Below are 26,564 nucleotides of genomic sequence, written 5' to 3'. Positions count from 1 at the left end.
GTTCAACCGTGTACCTAATATACTGCCAAATCTTTAGACTGTCTCCAGGGTATTTGCATGAGGCCTTTGTATGACTATTACATCTATATCCACCTACTCTCTTGTGTTTTTATGAGGTGATGGTGAGGTTGTAAGAATGTCCTTAATCCTTTAGGGGTTGAACTAATTGCATGTGGAGCCAGCTGGGTCTACCTATGGAATGCAGTTTGTGTATGTGGCTGAAGAAAAATCTGTCCAGAGCAAAAGTGGCTTTACTGTTTGAAGCAGTAAATCTATCTATATAACGATATACAAAGGTACATATATATCTTGAATCCAGTTAGTCCACCACTCCTAACTTTCTCTCACCTGAGCTGTGAAACAAAATGGTACTGCTTTACATCTACTGGAGCAGAACTTCTTGTTTCAAATTCAGAGAGGAATATGCTATAGTCTGGAAATGATTTGGTTTCAACTAGTGAGCTTATTTGCAAGACAAACCTTCAGTTTTACCAGCTGTTGGTTTTGAAGCTTCCATGCTCAGAGTTAAAGCCTCCTAAGCTAAAATCAGATATTCAACAGGTTAAATAGATTTGCTTTTCAGTAGCAATAAGAGACAGACAAGACAAGGAAATAAACATCATGTATTTAATGCTGGTTTGAACAGACTCCAGTGAAGCCAAAGCACCAAATGTTGGGTCTCTTTCAGCAAAGCTTAGTGGCATGGAGCTTAGGAACCTGCCCAGACACTCCCTGGTTTCAGTATTCATCACTGAAGGGATACTCTGGATGGTCACGCCACCTGTGGATAAAGCAAATTGAACAAGTGAGCTGCTTGGGTGAAGCAGGATATTGCATCACTGATAAGGCTGTCCTGAGCCTAGCAAACCTCTTCCTTGCAGTATATAGGTGGCCTTGGTGGAAGGCTCCTCTGCTTAATCAGAAGCTGCCTGCTCTGGGTAATTTTCCCTGCAGATTTGCAAGCAACCCTGTGCATATAAGGAGAGGGCAGTGAAGGAGCATTTTTCAACCCTGCAGACTGTATTACCTTAAGAACAGATGGGGAAAAACCAGCAAGAGTAGTTTGTATGTCTGCTCTTCTTGCTGTATTTGTGGATTTAACTTGTTAGCAGAAGAGTTGTAGGGAAGGGTGGTGGCTTCACTAAGCATGCATTGTGGAAGGGGAAGACTTCTTTCTTCAGATGTCTGGAAAGACCCTCATGAACAGGGCCTGTATTTGAAGAAGAGGTGGAGACACCAGACTGTGTGACTTTGGCTTAAAGCTGGAATGAGCAGGTCTGAGTCTGATATAGTGGTTTGTCCAAGTGGCTGCCCTTTAGCTTAGCCTAGAGGTAGATGCTCTGACAGGTTAATAGCACCATGAGCAGAGAACTTAAGAAGCAGCTTTGGGATGACCCAATGCATGGGAGAAAGAAATGTTCATGGCTGCATACTACCCAAGGTAGAGATGCTTCAGGCTTCATTTTAAAAACTCTGTGCTCAGAGAAGATCTGTGATCCAGGATCATTATAAAAGGCAAGAAGACAATTTCCAGGGTCAACTGCAGGTGAAAAAACCCCACTGTTTTTGCCGATTACTGGCAAACTTGAGAGAGAGGTGGTTCTGTTTTGTTGTGAGTTTTTTTAGAATCATAGAATCATAGAATAGAATCATAGAATTGGCTGGGTTGGAAGGGACCTCAGAGATCATCGAGTCCAACCCTTGAACCACCGTTGCGGTTGCTAGACCATGGCACTGAGTACCACATCCAGTCTCTTTTTAAATATCTCCAGGGACAGAGAATCCACTACTTCCCTGGGCAGCCCATTCCAGTGTCTGATCACCCTCTCTGTAAAGAAATTCTTTCTAATATCTAACCTAAACTTCCCCTGGCACAACTTAAGTCCATGCCCTCTTGTCTTGTTGAAAGTTGTTTGGTAAAAGAGCCCAACCCCCACCTGGCTACACCCTCCTTTCAGGTAGTTGTAGAGAGCGATAAGGTCTCCCCTGAGCCGCCTCTTCTTTAGGCTGAACAACCCCAGTTCTCTCAGCCTCTCCTCGTAGGGTCTATGCTCGAGTCCCTTCACCAGCCTGGTTGCCCTTCTTTGGACCTGCTCCAGAACCTCGATATCCTTCCTGAACTGGGGGGCCCAGAACTGGACACAGTACTCAAGGTGTGGCCTCACGAGGGCTGAGTACAGGGGCAGAATCACTTCCTTGGACCTGCTGGCAATGCTGTTCCGGATACAGGCCAGGATGCCATTGGCTTTCTTGGCCACCTGGGCACACTGCTGGCTCATGTTCAGCTTCTTGTCGATCCAGACTCCCAGGTCCTTTTCTGCCTGGCTGCTCTCCAGCCACTCTGTCCCCAGCCTGTAGCGCTGCATGGGGTTGTTGTGGCCAAAGTGCAGGACCCGGCACTTGGCCGTGTTAAACCTCATCCCGTTGGAATCAGCCCAACTCTCCAGTCTGTCCAGGTCCCTCTGCAGAGCCCTCCTGCCTTCGAGTTGATCAACACTCCCCCCCAGCTTAGTGTCGTCTGCGAATTTGCTGATGATGGACTCAATCCCCTCATCTAAATCATCAATGAAGATGTTGAACAGAACTGGGCCCAACACTGATCCCTGGGGGACACCACTAGTGACCGGCCGCCAACTGGATGCAGCCCCGTTCAGCACCACTCTCTGGGCCCAGCCCTCCAGCCAGTTCCTAACCCAGCACAGGGTGCTCCTGTCCAAGCTGCGGGAGAAGTTTTGCTAAAACGCAAGCCTTGGCTTGACAAACACTTTCCATTCACAAAATCAAAAATTTCTGAAGCACATTCTCAGGTGCACCATGGCAGCTGGCTGCTGTGCTTTACAGCAGAGCACAACAAATACTGGCATTTATCCCAGCTGTGAATCCTTCTGGTCTGAGAAGGAAACATTACACAATATTGAAGTTAACTAACTGGAAGACATCAAACATTTTGAATTGGTTGTGCCAAAATATTTCATTCCAATATTCAGCCAAGCTCAAGTGTTTACACATTAACAGACTGAGTTGGTTTAAAAAAAAAAAAGCCACAACGTTCTGGCTTGTTTGGTTTCAGTTTAATTTGACAATATCTGAGTTACCAGTGTCATAATCTCTACTTTCCTTCTAAGGAGTATGCTTCCTATTCAGATCTCACATGTTCAAAGGTCTGAGACCTTTGAGTGAAAATGATTCACTCAGAAGTCTTAATGCAGCTTGTAATAACTGATAAGGAAGAATATCTATGGCAGAGACTGGGAGCACAAGATAAAGCAAGCAGACATATTAATCTCAAACTTGCTTGGTGAAAGGCTTCCAGATTTCTCCAAGGAGTGAAGACACCATTTCAGACTGTGATTTCCTGGAATATTCATCTCTATACAAAACCTCCATTTTCTGCTCAGTTGCTTATCATGCTAACCTGTTCCACTGACTGCAATACCCTATTTGTATGGGCTTACTCACACCATCAAAGCAACAGGATTGCATGCAGCCCACGTGGTAGCTGATAACTGGAGGAGCCAGAGAAAAGTTGGTTTTTTCCATTCCTTCTGGCGTTTGCATCAGAGCAGCCAAAGATTTTGCACAAAGTTGACTAACCAGAAGGCTTTCTCTATGATGGTTTGACTTTTTCAGATATATATTGCTGGATGGAATAAGAAATCTCTTTAGGCTAGTAATTCATCTGTTGCAGTGTCAATTCCAGAGAGAATGCAAAGGAGGCAGATAGATCTATTTATCTGTTCCTTTCATAGCAGCATTACTTGTTAGAGAAGGCAGTTTTCTCCAGTTTAGGGCAGGCTGTATTCAAGCCTTTTCCCCCAAACATTACACTTCTATAAAAAAAGGATCTGGCAATGTTCATACTATGAATCCTGTGTGTGTTTCTTGTCCTCAGCAGCTTCCTGTGACCAAATTCAGTCTGATATAGCAAAGCATTGAGTTTTTTAGTTTTTGGATTGATGGCTTAGGAAGTTCTGCATTCTTTCACTTTGCTTCTAGACAAGGCTCTTGCATTTGCACTAGGTTTACATTTAGTGTATATACTCACTAATGGTTTAAATCATGTTTTAGCTCAACTTAGCTATGAAAAAATAAACCAAAACATACAGAAGAATCTGTTAGGCCAGTTGTGAGAATCCTTCTTGAACTAGGTGCTGCTAATAGATGAAAGGCTTTTTTAAGTTTTAAGAAACTAAAATTGGAGAGCACTTGCTTGAGCTTAAATGAAAGATGAACTTCATAATGATGCTTTTAATTTACTTCATATTTTCTATTATATTTATGCAGCATAGTAAGTGATTTATTTATTCCTTTATAACATTCCTGTAGTGTAATGAGGCAACCAGGTGCCACTAATTGCCAGGGAGTGAGCATGAGCTTGTGTCAAGCCCACCTGTGCCTGATTAGGGTGGGCCCCCACTGCGCATGAGCAGGACCAGGGGGCCAACCCTAATTAGGCACAGGTGGGCTTGACACAAGCTCATGCTCACTCCCTGGCAATTAGTGGCACCTGGTTGCCTCGTTACACTACACATTCCCCCATCTTTTGAGTAACAGTGTTTTAGAGTGCTATTGATACTGATGTCCTATTTTGTATTACTTTTAGTGCTTGAGAAAACTACAGTTTGGCAAGATGCAGACAATCCCAGGTAATGAGAAATGCATAGAAATTAGCATCTAGCTACATGTTGAGTATCCCTAGAAGTGGGAAAGTGTATAGTTTGGCCATAAACCATAGATGCTTGTGAGCCGAAGGAAAAACAAATGGCCTCATTCTCTGGAAGAAAGGATGTTGAGGCTTCTGGGGTAGCACAGCCTTCAGGTGAAGCAAAACTACTTTGAGTGGGATCACAAGTAGCAAGAGATCAAGCCTAGTTAGCTTTCAGGAGGAAGTCTAGCAGTCAAACAAGTTTCATGGTTTTCTGCTTTCCAAATAAGAAAGTAGAACTCGACAGCAGGAGAGGGAGACTGCTGAAGAAGAAAGTGTGAGAGGACAGACCAAAACAAAAATTCTCATCACGTGTAGTCCCTAAGATGTATCATCTTTTATGAGAAGGTCAGGTAGGCAAATTTTGATGTTCTGACCGAAGTATTTAAGCAAGAAAGAATTGAGCTCTCTCGACTTAGCCTGATAGTTTCATGAAAAAGTACTCTTAAATCTTAGCCTTCCAGATAGAAAGTTGCCTCTGGAAGCACTAGTTTTAGAATCTATAAGCCACTGTAGTTTAGCAGTAGCATGGCATGCTGAGCACTGGAAGTGAATGTGGGAAGGAGGGGAAGGATAGGAAAGTGCTCCTGTTGGAATTTCAGCTCTTGTGCCCACACTACTAGATAGGGATAATGGGTGGCTTGTGGGTGGCCAAGACCATCATTACAACATGTAGCAGAAAGTGTTTAAGGAGATGGAATACCAAGATACAGTCACTTTCTATGATGTGGCTTTTGACATTTGAGTTGTAAGCAAATATTCCACAGTTATTTCTGCAAGGGGTCCAGAAGCATTTTCAGACTGCATTAAAGACCTCCCATATTTAAGCCTTACCTTAAAATAAGGTGGTTTATACAAAAATTAAAAGGGATCTAAAAATATCTCTGAAAAGACAGTAATGTTCTGTCGGGACCTAAGATTCTTCTTGGACTTACATTAACAGCTCAACATAACGAACGTTTTTGTTCAGGGCTTCGATTTCTTTCATCTCTTTCTCAGTCAGGGAGAAGTCGAAGATCTAATGGAAAGAGATGTTAGAAATAAGTTAGCATTTATTGATACAATCAACCTTGCTATGTAGCAGATTTCATAAGTCTGATCTCCTCTCCTCTGTGCTGTCTCCCGGCAAATGTACACTCACTTGCATTTATAGGAAAGCTTTAAGGATGTAAGTAAGTCCAGTCACATCTGCTTACAGTCCTTGCAAGAGGAGAAAGGTAGTCTGGCAAGTACTGGGCCACCAGCTTTGGAGGTGTTACATTGGTTGGGAAAGTGGGGAGCAAGTGTGGGTGGTGAGTGCTGCAAGAGACATGGGAACCAATGCTTCATCTTATTTGGGTGTGTTGATCAAGCCAGATGCTTTCTTGTGGTGAGGTCATGAGTTTTCTGGCACATCTGTATTCAGTGACCCTGCCTTAACAAAGCTGCCCCATATCTGAAGAATAGGTAGAACAAGTCAGTCGTTCTCATACACCTAGAGCCAGCAACCTTGGGCTGCTGACTTACCAAACTCACTGCAGCAACTGGTGCTCTGGGGTATACCACTAGCTGGAAATTTAGCTACTCCAGAGGGTTAAAAACCAACAAAATTTCCAGTTTACTCTGCTATTCTTGCCATATCATTATACCATTAAGTGATGGAGACAAAAGTCATCAACTACAGTAAAGTTGACATTGGTCATGTCATTTTTCTACAGAAAGAAAAGGAAAAATTGTCTTCTATAGGGGCTAAGCTAATATAAGTAGATTCATCCACACACCACTGGAGTACAAGTTTACCTGGAAATTCTCTCTGATGCGTTGTGGATTGAAGCTTTTTGGGATGACCACCACCCCTCGCTGGATGCTGAAACGCAAAGCAACCTGTGCAGCTGTCTTGTTGTACTTCTTGCCAATGGCATTCAACACAGGATCGTTCAGTAAAGGAGGGGAGGATACATTTACCCTGGAAAAAAATTGAACAAAAAAGGAAACACACACTTCTGTTATCTTTAATGTCAAAATGTAGAAACATCTATTTGTTTATGGACAAAATACTTCAACATTTTGACAAGTACTGTGAAAGACTGAAGAAAAGGTTTGGCATTTAGGTTGGTCAGCTATCAAAGGCAGCTGCTTATGTGATATCCTAATGTTGACTTAATTTCTACTTTTTTTACCTAAGCCTCAGAATTTCTGGTTACAGTCACGTACTTTCTGTTAAGAGGAGACCTAAAGGGACCTCCTTTATGTGGGATTTTTTGACAACAGCATGAAGCAGGAGTGTTGCAAGTTTATATTCACAATGGTAATATTTAGACACTGAAATTCAAAGCTACTTGGAAAAATGTGGGCGAAGGTATTTTGCAGAGAGACCAAAGCAATGGAGAACAACTATTCTTTTCCTGGATAGTGACCCTGCTGTCAGACAGTAACATGGAGATTTACCATGATTCATCCCTTGATGTTCCCAGTGGGCTGTATCCAACAATAACAATGTCGTGTTGTCTGCAAAATTCTAAGAGTTTGGGTTGGGTGAAATAGGGATGGCATTCAACCTACAAGAGTAAAATAGAAAGAATGATTAATCAACAGGACCAGATGCAAAAGTAGACCACATTCCAATATTTGTGAGAGCTACAGATCAGATGATGGTTTCAAGAAAGTATGCATGTAAGATAAGGAATAGAAAAACTCAATCTGTGGTTACTGTTCTAAGTGAACATTGCTGTGTGATGAATTGGATTGCATTTGTCTGGGGCTTTTGGCAGACAGCAGATCAACATCTGTGATTAGAATTTGGCTGCAAGGAATTTTCATTTGTCCTCAGGGAAAGGTGACAGTAAGTGGGAGGGATGAAGGTGAGGGAAGATCACTTGAGTAGAAGGTTGGGAGGGCAACCCATCTCATGTGGGTCAGATCTTTGTTTCTCTGCCTTTTGCACTCAGGATGACTAATCTGATGTTGTTTTTAGGATAAATGTTGGCATAAGCCATTCCAGATAGGAGGTGATGGGAAATAGGCAAAAGGTGAGACAGAATCAGAGTGTGGTTTGGGTTGGAAGGAACCTCAAAGATCATCTAGTTCCAACCACCCCTGCCATGGGCAGGGACACCTCCCACCAGACCAGTTTGCTCAAACTCTCATCCAGCCTGACCTTGAACACTTCCAGGGATGGAGCATCCACAGCTTCTCTTGTCTCGTCACCCTCACAGTGGAGAATTTCTTTCTAATATCTCATTTAAATCTGCCTTCTTTTAGCCTATCACTACATGCCCTTTTAAGAAGTCCTCCCCCCCAACTTTCTTACAAGACCCCTTCAGGTACTGGAAGGCCCCTATGAGGCCTGCCAGGAGCCTTTTCTTTTCCAGGCTGAACAATCTCAACTCTCTCAGCCTGTCTTCAAAGGAGAGGTGCTCTTCCATAGCAGTTGTGACTTTGTTATGAGCTCTGCCCTCCCAGACTGCAAATACATCGTTCCCTTACAGGCATCGTTCCCTTTCTGACTGCAAGCTCAGTCTCTGGGAAAGTGACATCTACAAGGTGACAGAGCAACCACTGTTTGCTGGCGGTCTGAAGCTGGTTGGTACATCTGTGCTTGCTGGCTAGCTGCTCTAAGATGGGCTTAATCTTTTGCCCAGTTTTCCTGTACCCCAGGAAGCATCAGCAATGCTTACTGCAGCCTTAGGGACACTCCAGAAATTGCAGTTTACACCTGCTGGGCATGTTGATGCCAGCGAAAGGTGCTGGAATTTCTTCTTCTCACAGACTGCCTTTCCCTGCAGGCCAAAGACAGAAATGAAGGCTATAGCCAGCATCCCTGCTGTGCCCTGTCCCAATCCCAGCCCTTCAGGCCATGTGCTGAGGGTGGGAAGTCAGTCCCAGTTGGTCTTTGGCCTCTCCTCTGGTACTGCTAATGTGGATATTCGTTTGTGCCAGAAGACTCAGAAGAGCTTCCCGGCGATCTCTAGGAATTGCTGGGACCTGCCAAATGCCGGGCAAAGACATTGGGCATAGGGTGGGTCCCTGCCACTTGCTGCTTTCTCTGAGCTCCGCTAGTGTAATGTGACCTTGACATGCCTGTCATCTTCACAGGCTTGTTTAGCTGAAGTTGCTTAATAGAATCTCTTCTTTAATTTAGGTTTTTCTCTAAGTCTTACCGATGTTTTACAGGAAAGGCACAAGACAGCGATTACAGGAAATTTAGGAGTTATTTCTAATGGCTTTTAAACTTGAAAAGCCTAGCGTGAGTCAGTTTCCCTTGCACTTAGGGTTGGTTTGGTGTCATCTGAGGTAGATGTGGCTTCATTGAAGACTGCTTAGCTCTGCATGGTTTATCTTGGGAATTTTTTGGACTTGAAGTAAGGTATGTGGCAGAGATCTAAGATCGGCATTGAGTCAGCGCTCAACCTGGTTGTGGAGCTTGGCACGGAGGCACCAGTTTTATAGTCCTGGAGCAGAAACTGAGGAGAGTGATTGTTCCAACACCTTCAAATATTTATATTTAGCCCAGATAGGATGAGTAATGTTTTCAGGTTGGAAATAGAAGAGTGATAGTATGGAGGGGAGCATCTGTGGCAAAGTCTACGTCATCTTTCTGTGCATGGCAGCTTAGGCCATGTGTTGCCACTGTGTTCCCTACAGGGCAGTGACACCATGGCAGGCATTGCCCTCGGCTTAGCAGCCATACCTGGTTGCTGACAGGCTTGTACTTAAGTCCTGGCTTGTTCAGGATCATCTCCAGCTGCCTGCGGTTGAAATTGGATACACCAATAGACTTGGCCAAGCCTGCATCTTTACATGCTTCCATAGCCTGCAAAGAAAGCAAAAACCAGTGGCGTTCCATACATTAGCTTTGTTCCTTGGAGCACGTGTTTTAGAGATAGGTGAAAGGTAACCCATTCTCGAGAATGAAGAAAACCCTTTTCTGCAGCAGAAGTAACAGCACTATAAGCACAAAGGTTATTGCTGCCCCACTCTCCTAAACTCCATGCATGTGTAGATCTACTTTCCAGACCAAACCCTAGTGTTTTATACCTCCTGTGAGGGTAGAATTTTTCTGGACAGCAAAAAGATTAATCTGAGAGATGGACACTTAAGTCCCAGACATCTGCTTTCAAATGTTTTGCTTACTTTATGCTGCTTTAGCATTGACTCAAAGCTGGAGGAGGGAGACTGAACAGAACAGATTGCTTTTCTGATAAGTCAGTTTATTCCTTTTGATTGTAAAGCAGTTTTTCATTGAAGACTTTTGTCTGGTGAGATCCCCTAAATATCTGGCAAGGCACATCTCAAAACCAGCACAGAAAACTTCAGAACAAAATAAAATAGAAAAAAAAAAGGTGGGGGGTGAGTGCAGGAGGGGAAAGAGAGGAATTCTAGATATTCTGTGCTTCAGAAAAATCCTAATAGCTGAATATGAATACATGCCCTGGTCTTCATTAGCTTCATATACTGGGTTGTAAAAGGGAAAAAAGAGTCCTTTCCTATGGTCTTCCCCTTTGTTCCCAGAAACTCTGCACACAAATGATTCAGTGACTGTTTGAGGCAGAGCAGACCCCACCATGGGGCTGCATGCCCCTCCTGCCACTTTTGTTATTTTTTTCTGTCTCACAGGAGCTGAAAGCAGGGACGTAAGAGGCACCATCTATTTGATGACCTCTAGTTGGCCTCATATGCTTTGTATCACTCAGTGACAAGTCAGCAAATACAGTCATCTGGAGCTGTTTTTGCCTGCTAGCACCATACTGAGAGTGAAATTATCTGGAGTGAGTTTAGTGAGTTTTATTTAGATTGATGCTATTATTTGCAGGCACTCACCACCACCTTTTCTTCTCCTGGCTTACTAGCTGAAGAGAGGAATCTGCTACAAGTTGTCCTTCACAATAAGCACCAGCTTGAAGTGAAAAACCTAACAGTGTTCAGACAGATGTAGCTTTGAACATTTGACCAACTAGCCTGTGAATGAGAAGAATGAACAGCTCATGTGGAAGTCCCCATTGCCCCTGAGCCCCTGGATGGCTTGGCAGCCAGGGAAAAGCCAGAACCCACCCCAGGCTCTTTGCTGCTCTGAACTTTCACTTAGAATTTACCCATTTCTTTATCTGCTGCACCTCAAGTAGAGCTAAATCAGGATACAACTATCCAGCTCTGGATGGTGCAAACTGAGGTGGAGCTGGTAGGATCTTGTGTTATCTCTCTTGGTGTGAACAAGGCTGAATTAGGGACTCTCTTGCAGCAGACGTGGTGCGGAAGAAAAGCTGGCCAGTTTTGCTCATTAAATGAACAGTGTTCAAGGCTTTAAAAGGCAACAATGTAAGGAGACTGCTAAATCTCACAATCTGCCTCACCTGAGCTCCTGAAGCCAAGTGGCAGTAGGCTTGGAGGCATCTGGTGATAGGACTCTAGAGCATATCACAAATTTAGGAGGCAGTCCTTAGGTAAATGCTACTTCCCTCTGACTTTTCTTAGTAGAAAACCCTTGTATTCTCCTTTGATAATTAATTGTTGAAGTGAGTGAACTTGTTCTGACGGTAAACGGTTTAGGTGGGATTTTTGTTTTGGTTTTTTTTTGGTGGTGGGTTGTTTTGTTGTTGTTGTGTTTTTCTGTTTGGTTGAGTTTTGTTTTATTTATTTACTTTGATGGTAAGCTTTAGGACAAATTATTTTCTGAAGGTGAAGACCTTCTTTTTTTGAGAAGGAAGTCCCTTGTTCCAGATCCAACTTTCTCCTGCTGTAAAGATCTGATAAAGAGAAGAGATTGGTAAAAGCCTACAGATACCTGAACTACCAAATGTAGAGTGCACAATCTGGAGGAATGAATGTGAATGGTAGATATGTCAACAGTGTTTTATTTTGTTATAAAAAATTAAATGATGGAAAGAAGCAACATCCCTAGAGACAGAAGTAAGAATTATCCATGGAGCTAGTACAATTTGATCCATTTCCCTTGCCAATATGCCTCAGCTCTGGTTTTGGAAGCCACAAGTAAAAGCAGGAATGAGGATCTGTGTGTTTAAGGCATATATGGATGGATGTTGTTTTTGCTTACCTCCCAAGTGGCACATAAATCTGTCTCATGGTAGATAAATTTTCCATTTTCATCTTTTGGGTAGATTGCATCTCCAGGCTGAAAAGTAAAACCACAGTTTTATTCTTTAGAAAAAAACTTTCACTCCTCAAAGATTTTTCCACAGACACTGTTTCTACTAGCAAACAAACAAACAAACAAAAAATCAAATATTTTCTGAAACACCCTAAGATCAACAGGTCATTCATTCTGGGCTTACCACATCATCCACTGCTGGATTGTCCTTGGATACAGTTCTGAACTGTCACGAGTGCACACTCAGGAGTTTCCTTGTTTTTCAACAAATTTAACTTCTATGTAATGGCATCCAAAGGACTGGTCTCTTTCCAAAGGGCTGTCTTAGAGTACCAACCTGTATTCTTTTCCACTTCTTCCCTCCTTTCTTTCCAGCTATTTCCCCTGGTCCTGCTTGTGTCCTTGGCACCTGGGAAGAGTGCTCCCAACAGCTGGAGGGACCCTTTCCAAGAGCTGCTTACTGGTGGTAGAGGGCTTTGTGTATAGCTACAGTACAGGTTGTGAACCTCTTAAGTGCATTTCCCACCTTTCTTTGGACGCTAGAAACTCCTCCTTCCTAACTCTACACTCCATAGACAAGACTTCAGAGCTGAGTTATAATCTGATATCTCAGAAGCACATTTTTCTCTTATTTGGATGGTCATTTCACTGCTGTTGCAGGCAATGCATAAGCACTTCCTTCCCTTTTGTTTGGTTGCATTTTCACTTTTTTTCATAGAAACCCTTCACTGATGTCTGATATTTGATCTGACTGCAAACTGCTGTATTTCAAAATCTGGGTCCAAGATGTTGACATTGTAACTCCTCAGGAACATGCAGCTGTGACTAATATGATCAGTAATTGGTGCCTCCCAATTCAGTCAAAAAGTTCAAATTCAAGGCCTTTCATGGGAAAAGTGAGCCTAAGGAAAACAGTTTCAGATTTCAGAGGCCAAGGTCTAAGTTAGAGGCATAAGCTCATCTCCTCCAAATGTGCTGGTTTTCCTCGGTGAATTCCACAAAGACCACTTCTTGCCTTTGTTGTTATGTCTTGTTGAAAAAATAATCTTGACTAGGAGCTAGGTGACTGTTGAGTACATTTTTCTATTAGAAAACAAACTGTTTGCCATCATGAGTTGAGGTTGAGAAGCCCTGTTTACAAAACCACCCCATGTATTTAGGAACAAACCATTCATCCCCATGATATCCCAGCAGATTCTCTGAGGACTGCCAGCTCAGTACATAGCAATTGGAATTATTTGAGTTCAGGAGCTGAGACTGAATTCAAGAGCTTTTTACTTTGTTCCATTTCTAATTCATTAACTTCTGTTCAGCACTACTTTTTTATAATAGTCAATAGAGAGCAATTGCATTAACTAACTTGGCACCCTCCAGTTTCTCTTTCTTTCTGTCACATGTTTTAAAAATTGAACAAAGTCAGGATGAACAGGGCTTGAAGATGAACTTATCTTGACTGAGGTAACTGGTACCAGCTATTGTGGTACCAGTTTCCCCAAGGATCAAACCTTCTGCCAGGGAGTTGCACAAGGTGTTCAAGTGCAGTTGTCTCTGCTCAATTATCTCCAGGCAATACTTTTTCTGCTAAGCTACCTTTTTATGCAAAGGAGTTCCTGAATGGAAGAACTATCTGCAATTGGATAAAGAAGAATAAAACACTGAGAGAAAGGTAGTGTTTTGATGGTGACAAGATAGTGGCTTCTAGGTCTTTTAAAAGATGTTTCAGAAGTTAGTCACATTTCTCAGCTTTGGTTTCTCATGGACTACACCACACCAGTCACTCCCACAAGGGCTGTTGTCTTCTCTTGCAGGTCTGTTGGAAAAAGCCATGTGCCTTAGACTGAATGTAGGGTGTCTTCCTACCATGTTGCCATATGAGCACTGAAATCAGTGGGATGATACTGTACAGGCAGTGCCACTTTGTAGGGATCATGCCATGTTGTGTTCCAAGTCTGGAGGCAATCCAAAAGCTACCAGACAACTCACTTGCACATTGGGGGTTAGGAACAAGATGATCTTTAAGATCCCTTCCATCTCTAGCCATTCTATCATTTACAACATGGCAGCTGGTAAAGGAAAGCCATGCTCCCATTTTAATAATTTCCTCACCAACACTGAGGCAGGAAGACAGGTCTGCACATCCCATCACTTTCACAAAATGGTCTTTGACAAAGGGCTTTCTCAAGAGAACAATTTAAACTATTTGTAAATGCTTATCGTATAAAGAGAAGACAATAAGGAAGTCAAATGCTGAGGCCATTGGTCTGATTTGATTTATGCTCTTAAAATGACAAGAAATTACTTGGATGAGACTTGTTCAATGAGGGCTAAAACACCCGCTTTCCTCACAGGTGACAAAATAATTCAGCTGGGAGGGATTTGGAGATGATTAAGTGCACAGGTACCTGAGTATTGATGGTACCTGCCCATGGGTATGAGCTCCCCAGGCAGAAGCCATGTAGTGGCTGGGGAAGAAAGATTCCTGCTGGTCCTCTGCCTTGCTAGAGTGAAGGAACTGGGCTAAAGGGAAGAAGGTCAAAAGTCCTGAATGGGGAATATGCATGAGGGAATCACCCCAGATGTCAGCCATTCTTGATCCATCTGAAAGTGCTGGTGTGGTGGGCTATGCTCTCTATGTACAGATTCCTCTTACTCTGCCTAAAAGCCCCTATAACAGCTTGCACCCCTGTGCTCTGCAGGGCCATGGTTCTGACTGAAACTGTAAGTTTCATCTCAAACACTTCACTGGTTTCAAGCAGGGACTGCTTTTGAGGAGAGAGGAAAGCAGTGATGTTTGCAGATGAGGGCAGAGCAGGACTTTGTCAGCTTTACACCTGCACCCTCCTCAGCAGAGGCAACCACAACATGCAGGATATAAGTGTATTTGTGAGAGAGGGAGCAAAGAGGGGAAACCTGTCACCATTGCAAAAGGATGGTTTGGGGTCTTCTGTGTTTGTTGGGTTTTTAAATTATTTTTATTGTATTATTTGGCACAGAGAAATGTGTATTTTTCAAGTGACTTTTCTTCTCCCCTCTCATGGAGAATGTGAAGGAATCTCTAGGACTGTTACTCCTTTAACAACCCAGATTGTTGATACAGGCCTCAGGGAGTCAGATGTACATTACTTTAAAGCCAGCTGTCTATATCTTTATATTGTGAGACAATGACCTTCACTATGTGGGAGAATGAACTACTGGAGAATACAAACACAAGCAAGGGGAAACAGGAAATTGCAAGTGGTGGGAAATTTTTCAAAATGTACCCAAAAGGATTCCATACGTGGGACTGCATAAATAAAGTTTTAATATCTGAGTCCAGTTAGTCCTGTACAGGTCTTAATGGGATATGATTTCCTTGGGGAAAAAGGAACTGCAGGTCTAAGGTTATTGCTTCGTTGGTAAATTGCTTCCTCTCCAATGCTTCTGGCAGTTCGGAGTCCTTAGTTTTCTAATTATTAAATTTATATTTTACTACTTTCCTTGCAAGAAGAGGCTAGTTTAGAGCTTAAACATATTGGAGAAACCATTAGACAGCTAACCCTATTCTGTCTAAGAAAAAGAATATATTTGTTCAAAACCACTTAAATTTGTTTTGAATCTCATTTGTCTAATTTTATTTCCATTTAATTTCCCTTTATATGTTGTACTTGGAGAGGAAGATTGTAAAGCAAGGTACAAGGGGCTGTGAAACCAGAAAGTCTGGGGACTTGCAGGAGCTCATGTGGTAGGCATGCAGCTCTCATGTGAGCTCCTGGAATTCAAAGGTTTTGACTACATGTTGCCCAGAGCCAACAGTATGAAGGAATCTTGGGCTTTGACTTTTTAGACACTTGAGAGTGAGAGATGGACAAGCCATGTTTGGGACCAAGTGAAGGTGTCCAAGAGGAGCACTGGAGTTAGTGAGATCTAGATCACAACCATGATTTGCTTAGTGGTTTTAATACTACTAAGGCTATTCATTTTTGAGGACAGAGTAAGGAAATCAGCTTTTCCCTTTCTCCTCTCCCCTTCCAACCTTTGCCTCTGCCCCCTTGATGCTTTGCATAACCCTTTTCATTCACTGACTCCCTTCTGACTTTGACATCAGGGAGGATTAAGGCAAATGTGCTGCTTCAGCTAAAGTGGTTCTTCAGAACAGGGAGAGTTCAGCCCCAGTGAGGAGACCCCATGCAACAAGCAAGGGGAACAGAAGCTGTCATTAACTGTTCTCCCACCCTCTATAAGCCTCTCTTTCTGTGGTTAGTACACAGAAATGTATGCATGCATTCAGTGTATATCAAACATTATCTGGCCAAAGTGCTATTTTCAATACAGACTGGAAGCTGCAAGGAAGATGCTAGCTGGAGACCATGGTTCAAGCCAATCATGCACTTTTTTTTTTTTTTTTTTTGAGCAATTTTTCTTTTTACCTTGAAAGCCATTGGCAGCTCAATAATGTAGAGGTCAACATAGTCCAGCTGCAGGATCTTCAGGGTTTTCTCCAGCGTGGGACGCACCAGCTCAGGGGGGTGACAAGTGTTCCACAGCTGGGGAGGCAAGCACAGGCTCTTTTTTTGGGTGCCCAGAGGAACAGTGAGCACCCTCTAGCTAACACCCACCCCCTACACACACACATACACACTCTTGTCCTTTTGAGAGACCCGTTATGCACAGAACAAAGACTTTTTAAATTTTTTTTTTTGGTTCACATCACAAGACAATGGTGAGAGGCCTTATCCTGCCTTCTGCCATAGGCAGATGTAGAGGTTAAGACAAGAGTCCGTGACCAGGACTGTCCCAGTGCTGACCCAATGAATCCATTACCTCTTTGTTTATTACAACACAGTTTTCTAAGTCGTGTATATTGCTAACTCTTGCTCAAGGAACTTAGGCAGATTCCTTTTGTTTTCTGAGCTTTCCAAGCACATGCTTTCACTTGAAAACTTTGTTCCCACAAGAAATGTGTGGTCAGTTTTATGGTCAAAGGCAGAAGCTCAGATCATGTGAGTTAGCTATTGAGCAGCCAAGCACCCAGCACAAAGAGAATCTTTTGGTTTTCTCCTGTAGCTGTGGGGCCTGAGTAACTGCCTGATACAGGGAAATTTTAATTTACTCCCCAGTACACACTGAAAGCTGTGTTATTGTTTAGTTACTGTAATGCAGGTGTGAGGAGTTAAAGCAGAGCCTCCTCAGCCTCTTTCATCCCAACTGCTTCCTTTAGAGGTGATACTCTGAGGTTGCTATGGAGTGTGATCAGTTCATTTGGTCTCAGTACTGTCTCTACCTGAACTCTGCTGATGCAAATCTCTTGCAAGAATAAAACCAAGCATGGTAATTAGTAACCAAGAGCTCTTTGTAAACTCATCGATGAAGTTAAAATGGACAAAAAACAAAATTAGCACACAATAGAAGCTCTAAAGTGTCATTTGCTGGCACACAATAATCTGGGATATCTTATCTTATTTTTTCAGTGCACAAAACTGACATGTGGAGTCATGTTGAGGTTGTTGACACCATTATTGGCTGAAGAAACCTGGTGTTTATTGGTGTGGTCATTGTCTAGCCAGTTCTGTCAACAAAACAGGCAGAGTATGCCAAGGTATAGAATGAATCCATTATTGAGATGTGCAACCCTTGAATTGTGATTTTCAGGAGAAGATAGTGAGCATAGGTGTCAAGGGACATAGCCCGGGTTTTTAAATATTTTAGATTATTTTTTTTTTAAATCAGACCATCATATTACAGGGAATATCTGTCAGCTCAGTTCTGCCAGCAGAGGCAGGACAAGTTATCCTGCAGTTGTAGTGACAGCAACACACCTTACCCTGCCCTAAGCTGACACATCAAAGCAGGGGCTGGCACCTGGAAATCCATACTGGGCCTTCCCCTGTTGTATGTTATAAGGTGTGAAGGGCTTATGATCACTAAGATGGAGGTTCCACAGGTGCAGGTGTCCTACACTAAAGGGACCAAGGTCCCACCTTTAGAGTTTTAAGCTGTTCCACTGGATTTCCTGACAGCCTTTGGTGAGGATGTTTTTTAGCATTTGCTAATCTTCAATTTTCATTTTATGAGTAAAATGAGATGTTGTTTTGGACTTACATTTAAGTAAGAAAATAAGTCTGTATACACTTCATGTTTGCTTTGTTTCATTACTGTGTTTAAGAAATTGAGTAAGTATGTTGATACTTTAGAAGCAGTTTTTCTGAGTGCTCTTTGTAGCCCAGTGCTATTGACCTCAGTACTTGCCAGTGAATATACTTCCCTTTAAACAACTGCAGAGTTTCTAAAGAAACAGCCTTTAGAATTAGCAAACATTTGTATTATGTTAATACATAGATGCCATGGAAACTTAAGAGTTTCATAACTGTTTTCATGATTTTGTACAAGTTATTGTATTATCTACCTAACTAGAACCCATGTAGAGAAGTCAAAGCTGCCAGCTGGCTTTGGCATTTCAGGACACCACATTTCCTGGAAATGTTACTTCTAGTTTAATGAAAGAAATATCCAGGGATGAAAAAGGAGACCAGAAAGGTCTTGCTATATAAGCCAAGTGAGATGTTGGCAGTTGATATAAAACCTCTAAAATTTCTGGATGCTGAGCTGCTCAGCCAGCCAGCAGCGAGAGCCAAGTGCAAGTGCCGATGATTTCAACTGGCAGATGCAGCCTGATTGCACCAAGTGACCGTTCCAGTAACACTGCCACTCACTCAGCAGGGCTGTCCCTGCTGATGGACCAGCTTTCAGTCTGCATTGCCTTTGCTTAAGGGAGGATCTGCATGAAGAACTTGAGTCTGAAGGGTCTTGGGAATTTCCAGGACTTTTAGGTGTCATTAAAGCTGGAAACAAACCCAACTTCTGTAATGCAGACCACTTTCAAGAATAGTCTACTGTGCCTACTACATTTCTCAGAAGATGCAACAGTTCATATCACTCAGTTATCAATCAGTGGCTGATGTTTCTATCTGTGGCTTGATCTTTGTCTGTAGTTCATAAGATACCTATGTCCATAAGGTACATATAGCTGAAGATACATTAAGTTTTTAAGACAAGGGACAGCTGATCCCACTTCTGGGACATTCAAAGCTTCTATGAAAACATTCAGTGAAACCTGTGAAAATCCTGAACTGCAATGGATTAAATTTGTTGCAGATTATTTTCCCCATCTACCTTGAACTCTTTAAACACTACAGAGTTGCTCTACTGAACTGTCACCCTGAGCACCTGAAGTTTTATTGAACAGAGAGGACACAGCAGAAAGATAAATCCATCCAAATCTCATAGTCACAAAACAGGCTGCAATCACAGGCATGGACTACTGTGGTACCATGAGTTGCAGCCCTGTGGCTTGCAAGATCTGCAGTTTAGGTAAAAACTGAACTTAAAATCAGGAAATCAAATGCAGTTTCACAGGTAGCTCAGTGCTTAGGTAGTGATCATCAACTTGGAAAATGATCTAGGGATTAGATCACACATTGAATATAGAAAGGCTTAATAAATAAATGAAGTTTGGAATCCTTATAAAGTTTTACAGAGATGCAATTTCACAGAACCTAAAGGTTCATATGGGAAAATAAAAAGTAGGGGAAGCAATTGGGAAAGTTAAAGACTCAAAACTGTTAGGACATCTGGTTCTAACCTTTTGGCACAACTTCGTGTTTTTGATTTGAAATTCAACTGGTAATTTGCAGTAATGAAAATGTAAAACATTTGAAAGAAAATATTTTGACCAATCCAAATCAACGTATATGGCACATGAGAGACTACTCTGATAAAGGTGGAAAATCTGAGGATATGAAGCTTTTTTTTCTATGAAGATGGCAAAGTTGTTACTAGTAGAACTGAACAGAGAACTTGGAAGAGACTTGCATACTTTACAGGCTGGAAATTGCTGTACTTGGAAACTGGTCTAGAGCTGCTGAAAATTCACTTGTTCTGCAAACTACCCAATCTAAAGCTTTGTTTCCCAGATCATGGAGCTTAACTAAATTGCTCACAGTAAAATGGGCCTTTAATCCCATGGGATTATTCACTCTAGGAACACTGGTATTTTTTTCCAAGGCTGTTGAGTAACTTTTGTGGATTACATTTTATTTGTGAAGGGAGAAAGGGAAAATATTAGGCTGATATGGCCAAAGCAGCACTGCAGGAAGAGGAACTTGAGGTCACAAACTTCATTAGAAACTGGGCAGGCACCATGAATTTTCTGGGGCCATCTTATCTTTCTTCTTCGACGTGCAATGAGCTCTCTGTCTTATCCCTGGGATCTAGTCGCTGTAGTTATAATAGGTGTAAGAGTTGATTCTCTTCTAAAAGAAGGAAATCCCTTGTCTAATGAAGTGTCTGACAAAAAGCTAAGACTTTAAAGCATTAACCAGCCTCGTTGCTCTAGAGGAGAAATGTGATGACATCTTCTCTACAAGTAGGTTGATTCATCATCCTAGAACGTTTTAATGGCAGGTGATACAGTAACTAAGGGTGTATCTTCATGAGTAATTTTCTGGCAGTAGTACCAATGTAAGCCCTTGCTATTCTCCTGTACACAGACACTTGCATGCACGTGCTTGCTGCCACCCCTTTCATTGTGCAATCTCACAGCAAAACCTGTTCAGGGAATTGCTCTAGCAGTAAATAACTCCTTTGCAGGGTCATTGTCCAGATTGGGCTCCGTGTGTGACCGTACAGATTTGCAGGCCAGCACAGCACGAGGGACAGTAACAGCTTGGGCAGCACTGCTGAGCATAGGAGTGGTCTAAACTTGCAGGTTCTTGAAGTACTGGGCAGAATGGATGGTGCATGGTTCTGACTGCTAACTGAGCTTGCACCTGAGAGCAAGAGTAATTCCTGTGCTTTACAGTGAATGTAGTGCTCTTAAAAATCTGAAGCATTATGGTGATTCTGGGGAAGGAAGCATGCCACATATTGGCCACTAGCATCCTTAAAACACAGAGAAATCCTGGATTTAGTGTAAACAATCCGAGTGCAGCCTCTCACCTTGCCACAGTAAAAAATGTCTTCTCTCTTGATCTTTCCTTCAGCAATCTTCTCCCGGATAGCCTGTCCCACTTCATGCTCATTGAAGTAGACAAAGGCCCCGTCGATGTGGCGGTAGCCAGTATCAATGGCAATCTTCACTGACTCCAGACAAGTACCTTTGGGAGTCTAATGGGAGAAGAAAAAGAGTAAACACAGTTTCAGTCTCCTGCTCACCTCTCCTGCAAAGCTAAAGAGTCCCTGAGTTACCCACAAGGTTCAGGTTGGAATCCAGCCAGTCTAGCCATCCCACACCTCCCCAGGCACCTGTATTTCAAACTCTGAATAAAAATGTGCTGTGTACTTTTCTCTGAAACTGTCACAAATGTGGAGTTAAACTGGAAAAAGCAGAGAAGCAAACATTCTTTATGTGTCTGGGAAAAAGAGAGTACTAGAGTCCTCAGAGAGTAGAGTTGAATGTTTGATATGAAAAATACTTAGAGAAACAGAGATTTCTAACAGTCATTTGATTAAGTCCTTTACTCAAATGGAAAAATTGTTGGGGTTTTTTTTTGAGCAAGCTAGTCAACCACCTGCCCGATCAGAGGCTCTTTGAATATCTTATGGTCCAGTAGAGCTTCTGGCAGATGCTGAAAGGATTTGGATTTGACTTTTCTCCTCAAATTGTCTTACTGTTGGTGGTATCATAATCCAAAGGGTGATAGCTTAGGGCTGCCTACTGGTGTTCCCAATTCTGGACAACAGTTGCTTTAATGTATGACTAAGAGCCAGTAGATGTTTTAGAGTACATTTATATCCACCTTACTGTTTCAGTTTGGGATGAGTCCAAGAAACCTCTTAATAAGTCTGAGTGGCATTTTTCTACTGTGTGTTGCACTTAAGTTTACTTGTCTTTGCTGAAATTCAGAGTAAGCTTTTTTTTTCCAGAACACTTGTATTTTCTGTTAGCCAGTGTGGCAGGCAAAATACATGTAGACCAAACCAAGATAAAAAGCTGAAGACTGGTTACTGAGAACTTTTGACCACTGATACCGTACTGAAACCATCCTATTGTTTCCACATTTCATACAAACAGAGGGCAGCTCCGAGTGAGGGTGGTCAAGGGCTCTCAGCAACACGTGGCAACACTATTTTCCAGCCCTTTTCATAAGTGTTGCTCTGCTGTGACAGGGACAACTGATTCACTTAAAGGAAAACTGAAATGGGGTGAGTCAACCTGCTCTGCTGCACTGCTGTCAGCCAACAGCAAATGCCAAGAGGTGAACTTTGCTACGTCCAAATGAAGGGCCAAGACCAAGCTGCTTCTCCTGTGCAGATGCCAGAGACATCTGGAAACGAGACAGGATATTAAGGAAGAATTTCAGATTTGTTGGTTTTGCCGATGCCAAGGAAAGAAGCAGAAGTGGCAATAGGGGCTGTTGGGAAGGATCATTTTTCACCACAGCAATCAGTCTCCCTCCTCTCCCTCCAAGCTGCCCTTTAACAGCACCCACTGGCTTGGCTGCCTAGGAGTTTGCCATAAAATAAGCAGCTGCTCTTCCACCATCTAATGAACTAGAAGGTGTGAAACTCACAGCTGCCACAGGATGCTACAATTACCAATGACACTGTTATGCTCTTCCATGTTCATAGATTAAAGATCTGTGAAGGCCTGTTCAAGACACATGAGAGTCACCCTGTCAGTCCTAGAGCTGTAGGTTGGTGGCAGATTTTTCTGGGGTAATGGGACTTTATCCCTGCTGGCTCACCCTGCTCTTCAGCATCCCACCAGGGCTGGCAGCTATTGGATATGACTGGACTGGCTTCTGTTCAGACTCAGGTGGGACTTCCTGCTCCAGGACATGGTTCCTAAGGTTACTGAAATTGTAAAACCCCTCACTCTTGCCCTTCTTTATTACAGACATGAGGGCCAGGAGGCAAAAAGACATAATTTGGCATGCTGAAGTATTTACAACAGTACCGACGCAATATTGTCTGCTTAATTGAAAGAGACAATGAAATAGCTGTTTGGATGCTTCACTGCTTTCACTATGGAAGACTCCCAAAGGCACACTCAGACCCTGCCAGAGCCTTTTTCTAGTTGTTAGTAGGATGTAATGAAGACCATGGCTGACTAAAAGCCTTTCAGGAGCAGTCAATGGCTGGTTTTCACTCGGGGCACATTGGGCAGTGTTACAGAAGAGTGAAGCACAAAGAAGTGACAACCTCCAACATATTCAATGCTTTGTCCCTGTCTGAACCTGCAAAGAAGGGTTTGAGAGAGGCAACAGGCAAAAAGCTCTGACACAAGTACTACAAGCCAGCAGTTACTGACGGCAGTAACTTCAGACCTCTGAGCAATGAGCTGTAGCTGTGGATGCAAAGCTCAGGCTGAATAGCACAGCACAAGCAGCTTAAAGGTCTTGTGAGCTCAAGTTCCAGTGATGACTATCCAAAAAGAAATATAGTTTTTAAAGTGCAATCAGTGTTTTCTCTATGAAATCTGATTTTTCAAACAGCGTGACTTCCAGATTGCTTCAGCCTGTTTGACTTCTACCATTCAAGTGTAAAAAAGTAGAACATTTAGAGTACAGTGACATTAATACAGGTTTTTCACAAAAGAGTTTTTGACATCCTTTTTTTTCTTTTTTGTTTTTCCCCTTTGTTGAAGAGCCTGAAAATGGAGTGTGGGCCTGATTCCAAAACTTCCCCTCCTTTCTCTTTGCACTCTTCAGAGATTACATGAACATGGATGGCTCCCAGTCATTTCCTAAAGCTGTAAACTAAAGGTGTGGAGTCTCACATGTAGGGGAATGGCATAATTGCAGACCTGGGACAATGGCATGGAGGAAAATGAGGAAGCTTTTATTAAGTGCAGCTGCCTTTGTCTGGATCGATTAACTTACAGTAGAGCTGAACTTCTGTGTATTTCTTAATCTTTTGCATGGGACTTACACACATCTGTACAAATAACCTTGTGAATGACTTCTCCATCTCAAGGATTAATCTTTTTCTTTGAGGGTTCAAGGAGGCTTTTTTTGGATCAGGTCTTGATTACCAGTGGCTGGAAATGGGTTTACATTAAATATAAATGGTTTTATTGCACTAGTTCTTTTCTTTTCTTGGTATAGTAGTTCTGACAGATTCTGGTCTAAGGTGCTTCACATAAAAAGGCAAGACAACCTAGGGAACAGTTTTTGGAAAATCTTGCCTCTATTGAACCAGACCAGCTGAAGTCTTGACACATCTGCAGGTCTGGAAATTTTATACAGTATGTTTATTTTCATTCTAATGGAGAAACTATAATTTCTAGCATTTCCTTCCAAATCCTGCAGTAATGGGCTGTGGTAAACTGTGCTGATGAGTTGCACAGGCTAGTCATGTTGTGGTTTTGCCACTTTTTAGAAGTGTTGCCTTAAGTGTTGTATCTTATTCCATTATTTCCTTACAGACCATATTAGAGCTGGGTGACTCAGATCACCGCTGCTCATCCATCTTCTCATCAGAGAAGGCACAAACCTGGATCTTTCCCTGCTGCTCAGCCTCAGGAGTTTTGATCTCTTATGTCTTTAACTGATAGTGACCAGATCAGAGATTACCATCTGAAAACAAACTTTTACTTAAGTGAAGATAGAAGTTTGTGATATGGCTGCTCTTTCATCTCATGGTGTTGTAGCTGATGGAACAACACCTCCCAGGCTGGCTGCCCACCAAGCAGCCACCTTTAGTCTACCAGGAAAGCCAGACCTCCTCCTTACTGCAGGTTATATTCACTAGCACCAATTATCTAAGATGGGGTTGCCTGTGCTTTCTGCTCATTTTGGGTAGGCATTTATTCTTGCACTATTCCCAAATAAGCAGGGCTCACATTTAGAACAGCACAAATGCCTAGTGAGGTACTCCAATGTCTTTGTGCTATAAATCTTTGTCAGTAGTAGTTCACGATGTTCTGGACTTCAGAGAAACCTTTCCTTCTTTATTACTTTTTATTTAAGTGTAGCTAAAGGTATGCTTAATCCCTGGCTGTAATTAATGTTTCAATTTCTAATCAGCGTGCCCTGCAACTATGTTACTTTAGTCTAGGACTGTTGGTTTATAACTGGAATTTTAAAACCCCTTCTACACTCCAAGTCAGATTTTTATCTTCAGTGCTCCTACAGTCATTCACTAATTTGTGCCAAAAAAAGGTATTTATTATAAGTTTTATCATAAAATAAAAAGTGCTTGGTTGACTACAACTACTCAATCAATAATCATTCCTTCCATAGCATCTAGGTTATTTTTAAGATCATAGAGCTTCAGGGAACAACACCCATAATTTTTCGCTCTATCAATCAATAGCTTGTAAACTTGCTGATTTACTACCAAGCATGACAGATTAAACCAGTATTCATTTCCTTGAAATTCCATGGTAAATAAATCTGGCTGAAATACAGGGGAGCAGACTCAGGTTTGCACCTTCACTGAAATCAGAAAGGAAAAGGCAATTTGTGCATAGATGAAGTAGCCAGCTGGCCAGCTACCATGTATTATGTGTCTGAAAAGGCAACGTGCTTCATCAGTTCTGCCTTTTTGAAAGGGTCAGCTCTCTTTTTCCTCTGAGACCATGACATTTTTTTATTTTTTAATGTTTATTACAGATACATTCCATCACATCCCATTTTGTCAAAAGCTATTCTCCTTACCACAGAAAACACAGCTTTGGTTTTGCTTGTGATTGCATGTGACCAAGCCACGGGGAAATATTTTTTGTGCAGGCATACGCATGAATTTCACTGTTCCCCCTCAAACAGAGCAGTATTTGCTTAGCAGTCTTAGTGATTGTCCTACTCATTACCCTTATTTAGAGTTGCATTTCAGCAGCCCTCCAATTCTTTTGCTTTTTTCTATAGCACCCATTTCTGGTCATCAATTTCCATCATTTTTCCAGATGATAAAGAGGGATTCTGGTTGCCTCCAAAGACAAAGTTAACAGGGCACATAAGCAGTAGATGGGAATCTCACAAAACCATGTGAACAGGTACCATATAAAGGCACTACTTTTATAAATGTCCTAAGACCTCTATTGGAATTAATTCTCTATTAGTGCTTACAGTAAAGGAAAATGCTCTGAGTTAAGCTCCCACGTTCTGCTTTGCAGAATTAAGGATTGCAGCAGTCCTGGCAGCTTGCGAGAGCTGAAGGAGGAGCGCTTCAGGGTAGGAGCTGTTTACCTTAGTCCTGACCACCTCCCCTGGGTACTTTAATGGTATCCAGTCCCTCAGCTGGGAATAATGATCCTGAGAGAAAGAGCTTGAGCTGTAGGAAAAGACAGGGCCATCTCCTGGAAAAATCTGAATTTAGCTGTAGCCGAGTTACAAAAGAGATCCAAACTGTGGGCTTAGCGCTCCAGTTCTAACCTATAATTTAAGATGTGGAGCTGCTGTTTAGGAATCTTAGTCAGCTAAATACAGGAAGGAGAATGTAGGTACATTCCTGGGCTCAGAGCCTCTTTCACCAGAGCTCGGCACTCACACACAGATTCTTATGCAAGTTTCTAGAAGCCAAATTGCTTATTTCCATTTGCCTGTTTTCCGGACAAACTGGCAAAGAAGGCTGGCTTAAGATGTTAGGAACAGAGCATAGAAAATGTGTACAGAGGGCATTAAAGGAAAGCACAGGTTGAGTTTACAGAGTCAGAGGATATGAGCCACACAAGAGTAAATTCTTAGAATTGTTTAATCTTGTAAAGGAGAAGCTGTACTGTACACCTCTTTCTTGGAAAATGCAACTGCCAGCACATCCTTCTCTCTCGTGCACAGGAAAATCTGGCTTTCATCCCCC

The 26,564-nt window shown here is 42.3% G+C and overlaps 1 protein-coding gene across 1 annotated transcript in view; it reads right to left on the bottom strand.

Annotated features, from left to right (window-relative positions):
- Nucleotides 1-608: 608 nt before the first annotated feature.
- The window catches only part of AKR1D1 (aldo-keto reductase family 1 member D1), a 36,697-nt gene continuing 10,741 nt past the window's right edge, over nt 609-26,564 (bottom strand). Inside the window, exons 2-9 of the mRNA XM_030448490.1 lie at nt 20,763-20,930; nt 16,196-16,312; nt 11,736-11,813; nt 9,375-9,497; nt 7,133-7,242; nt 6,485-6,650; nt 5,641-5,723; nt 609-781 (exon numbers count right to left, since the gene is read on the bottom strand). Of these exons, the coding sequence (XP_030304350.1) occupies nt 739-781; nt 5,641-5,723; nt 6,485-6,650; nt 7,133-7,242; nt 9,375-9,497; nt 11,736-11,813; nt 16,196-16,312; nt 20,763-20,930 (888 nt within the window). The 3' untranslated portion in view covers nt 609-738. The remainder of the gene's footprint in view (nt 782-5,640; nt 5,724-6,484; nt 6,651-7,132; nt 7,243-9,374; nt 9,498-11,735; nt 11,814-16,195; nt 16,313-20,762; nt 20,931-26,564) is intronic.

The sequence above is a fragment of the Calypte anna genome, chromosome 1, assembly GCF_003957555.1.
Source record: "Calypte anna isolate BGI_N300 chromosome 1, bCalAnn1_v1.p, whole genome shotgun sequence".
Classification (NCBI taxonomy): Eukaryota; Metazoa; Chordata; class Aves; order Apodiformes; family Trochilidae; genus Calypte; species Calypte anna.
The sequence above is the reverse complement of the archived record's forward strand: the minus strand, read 5'-3'. Positions and strand labels throughout refer to the sequence as shown.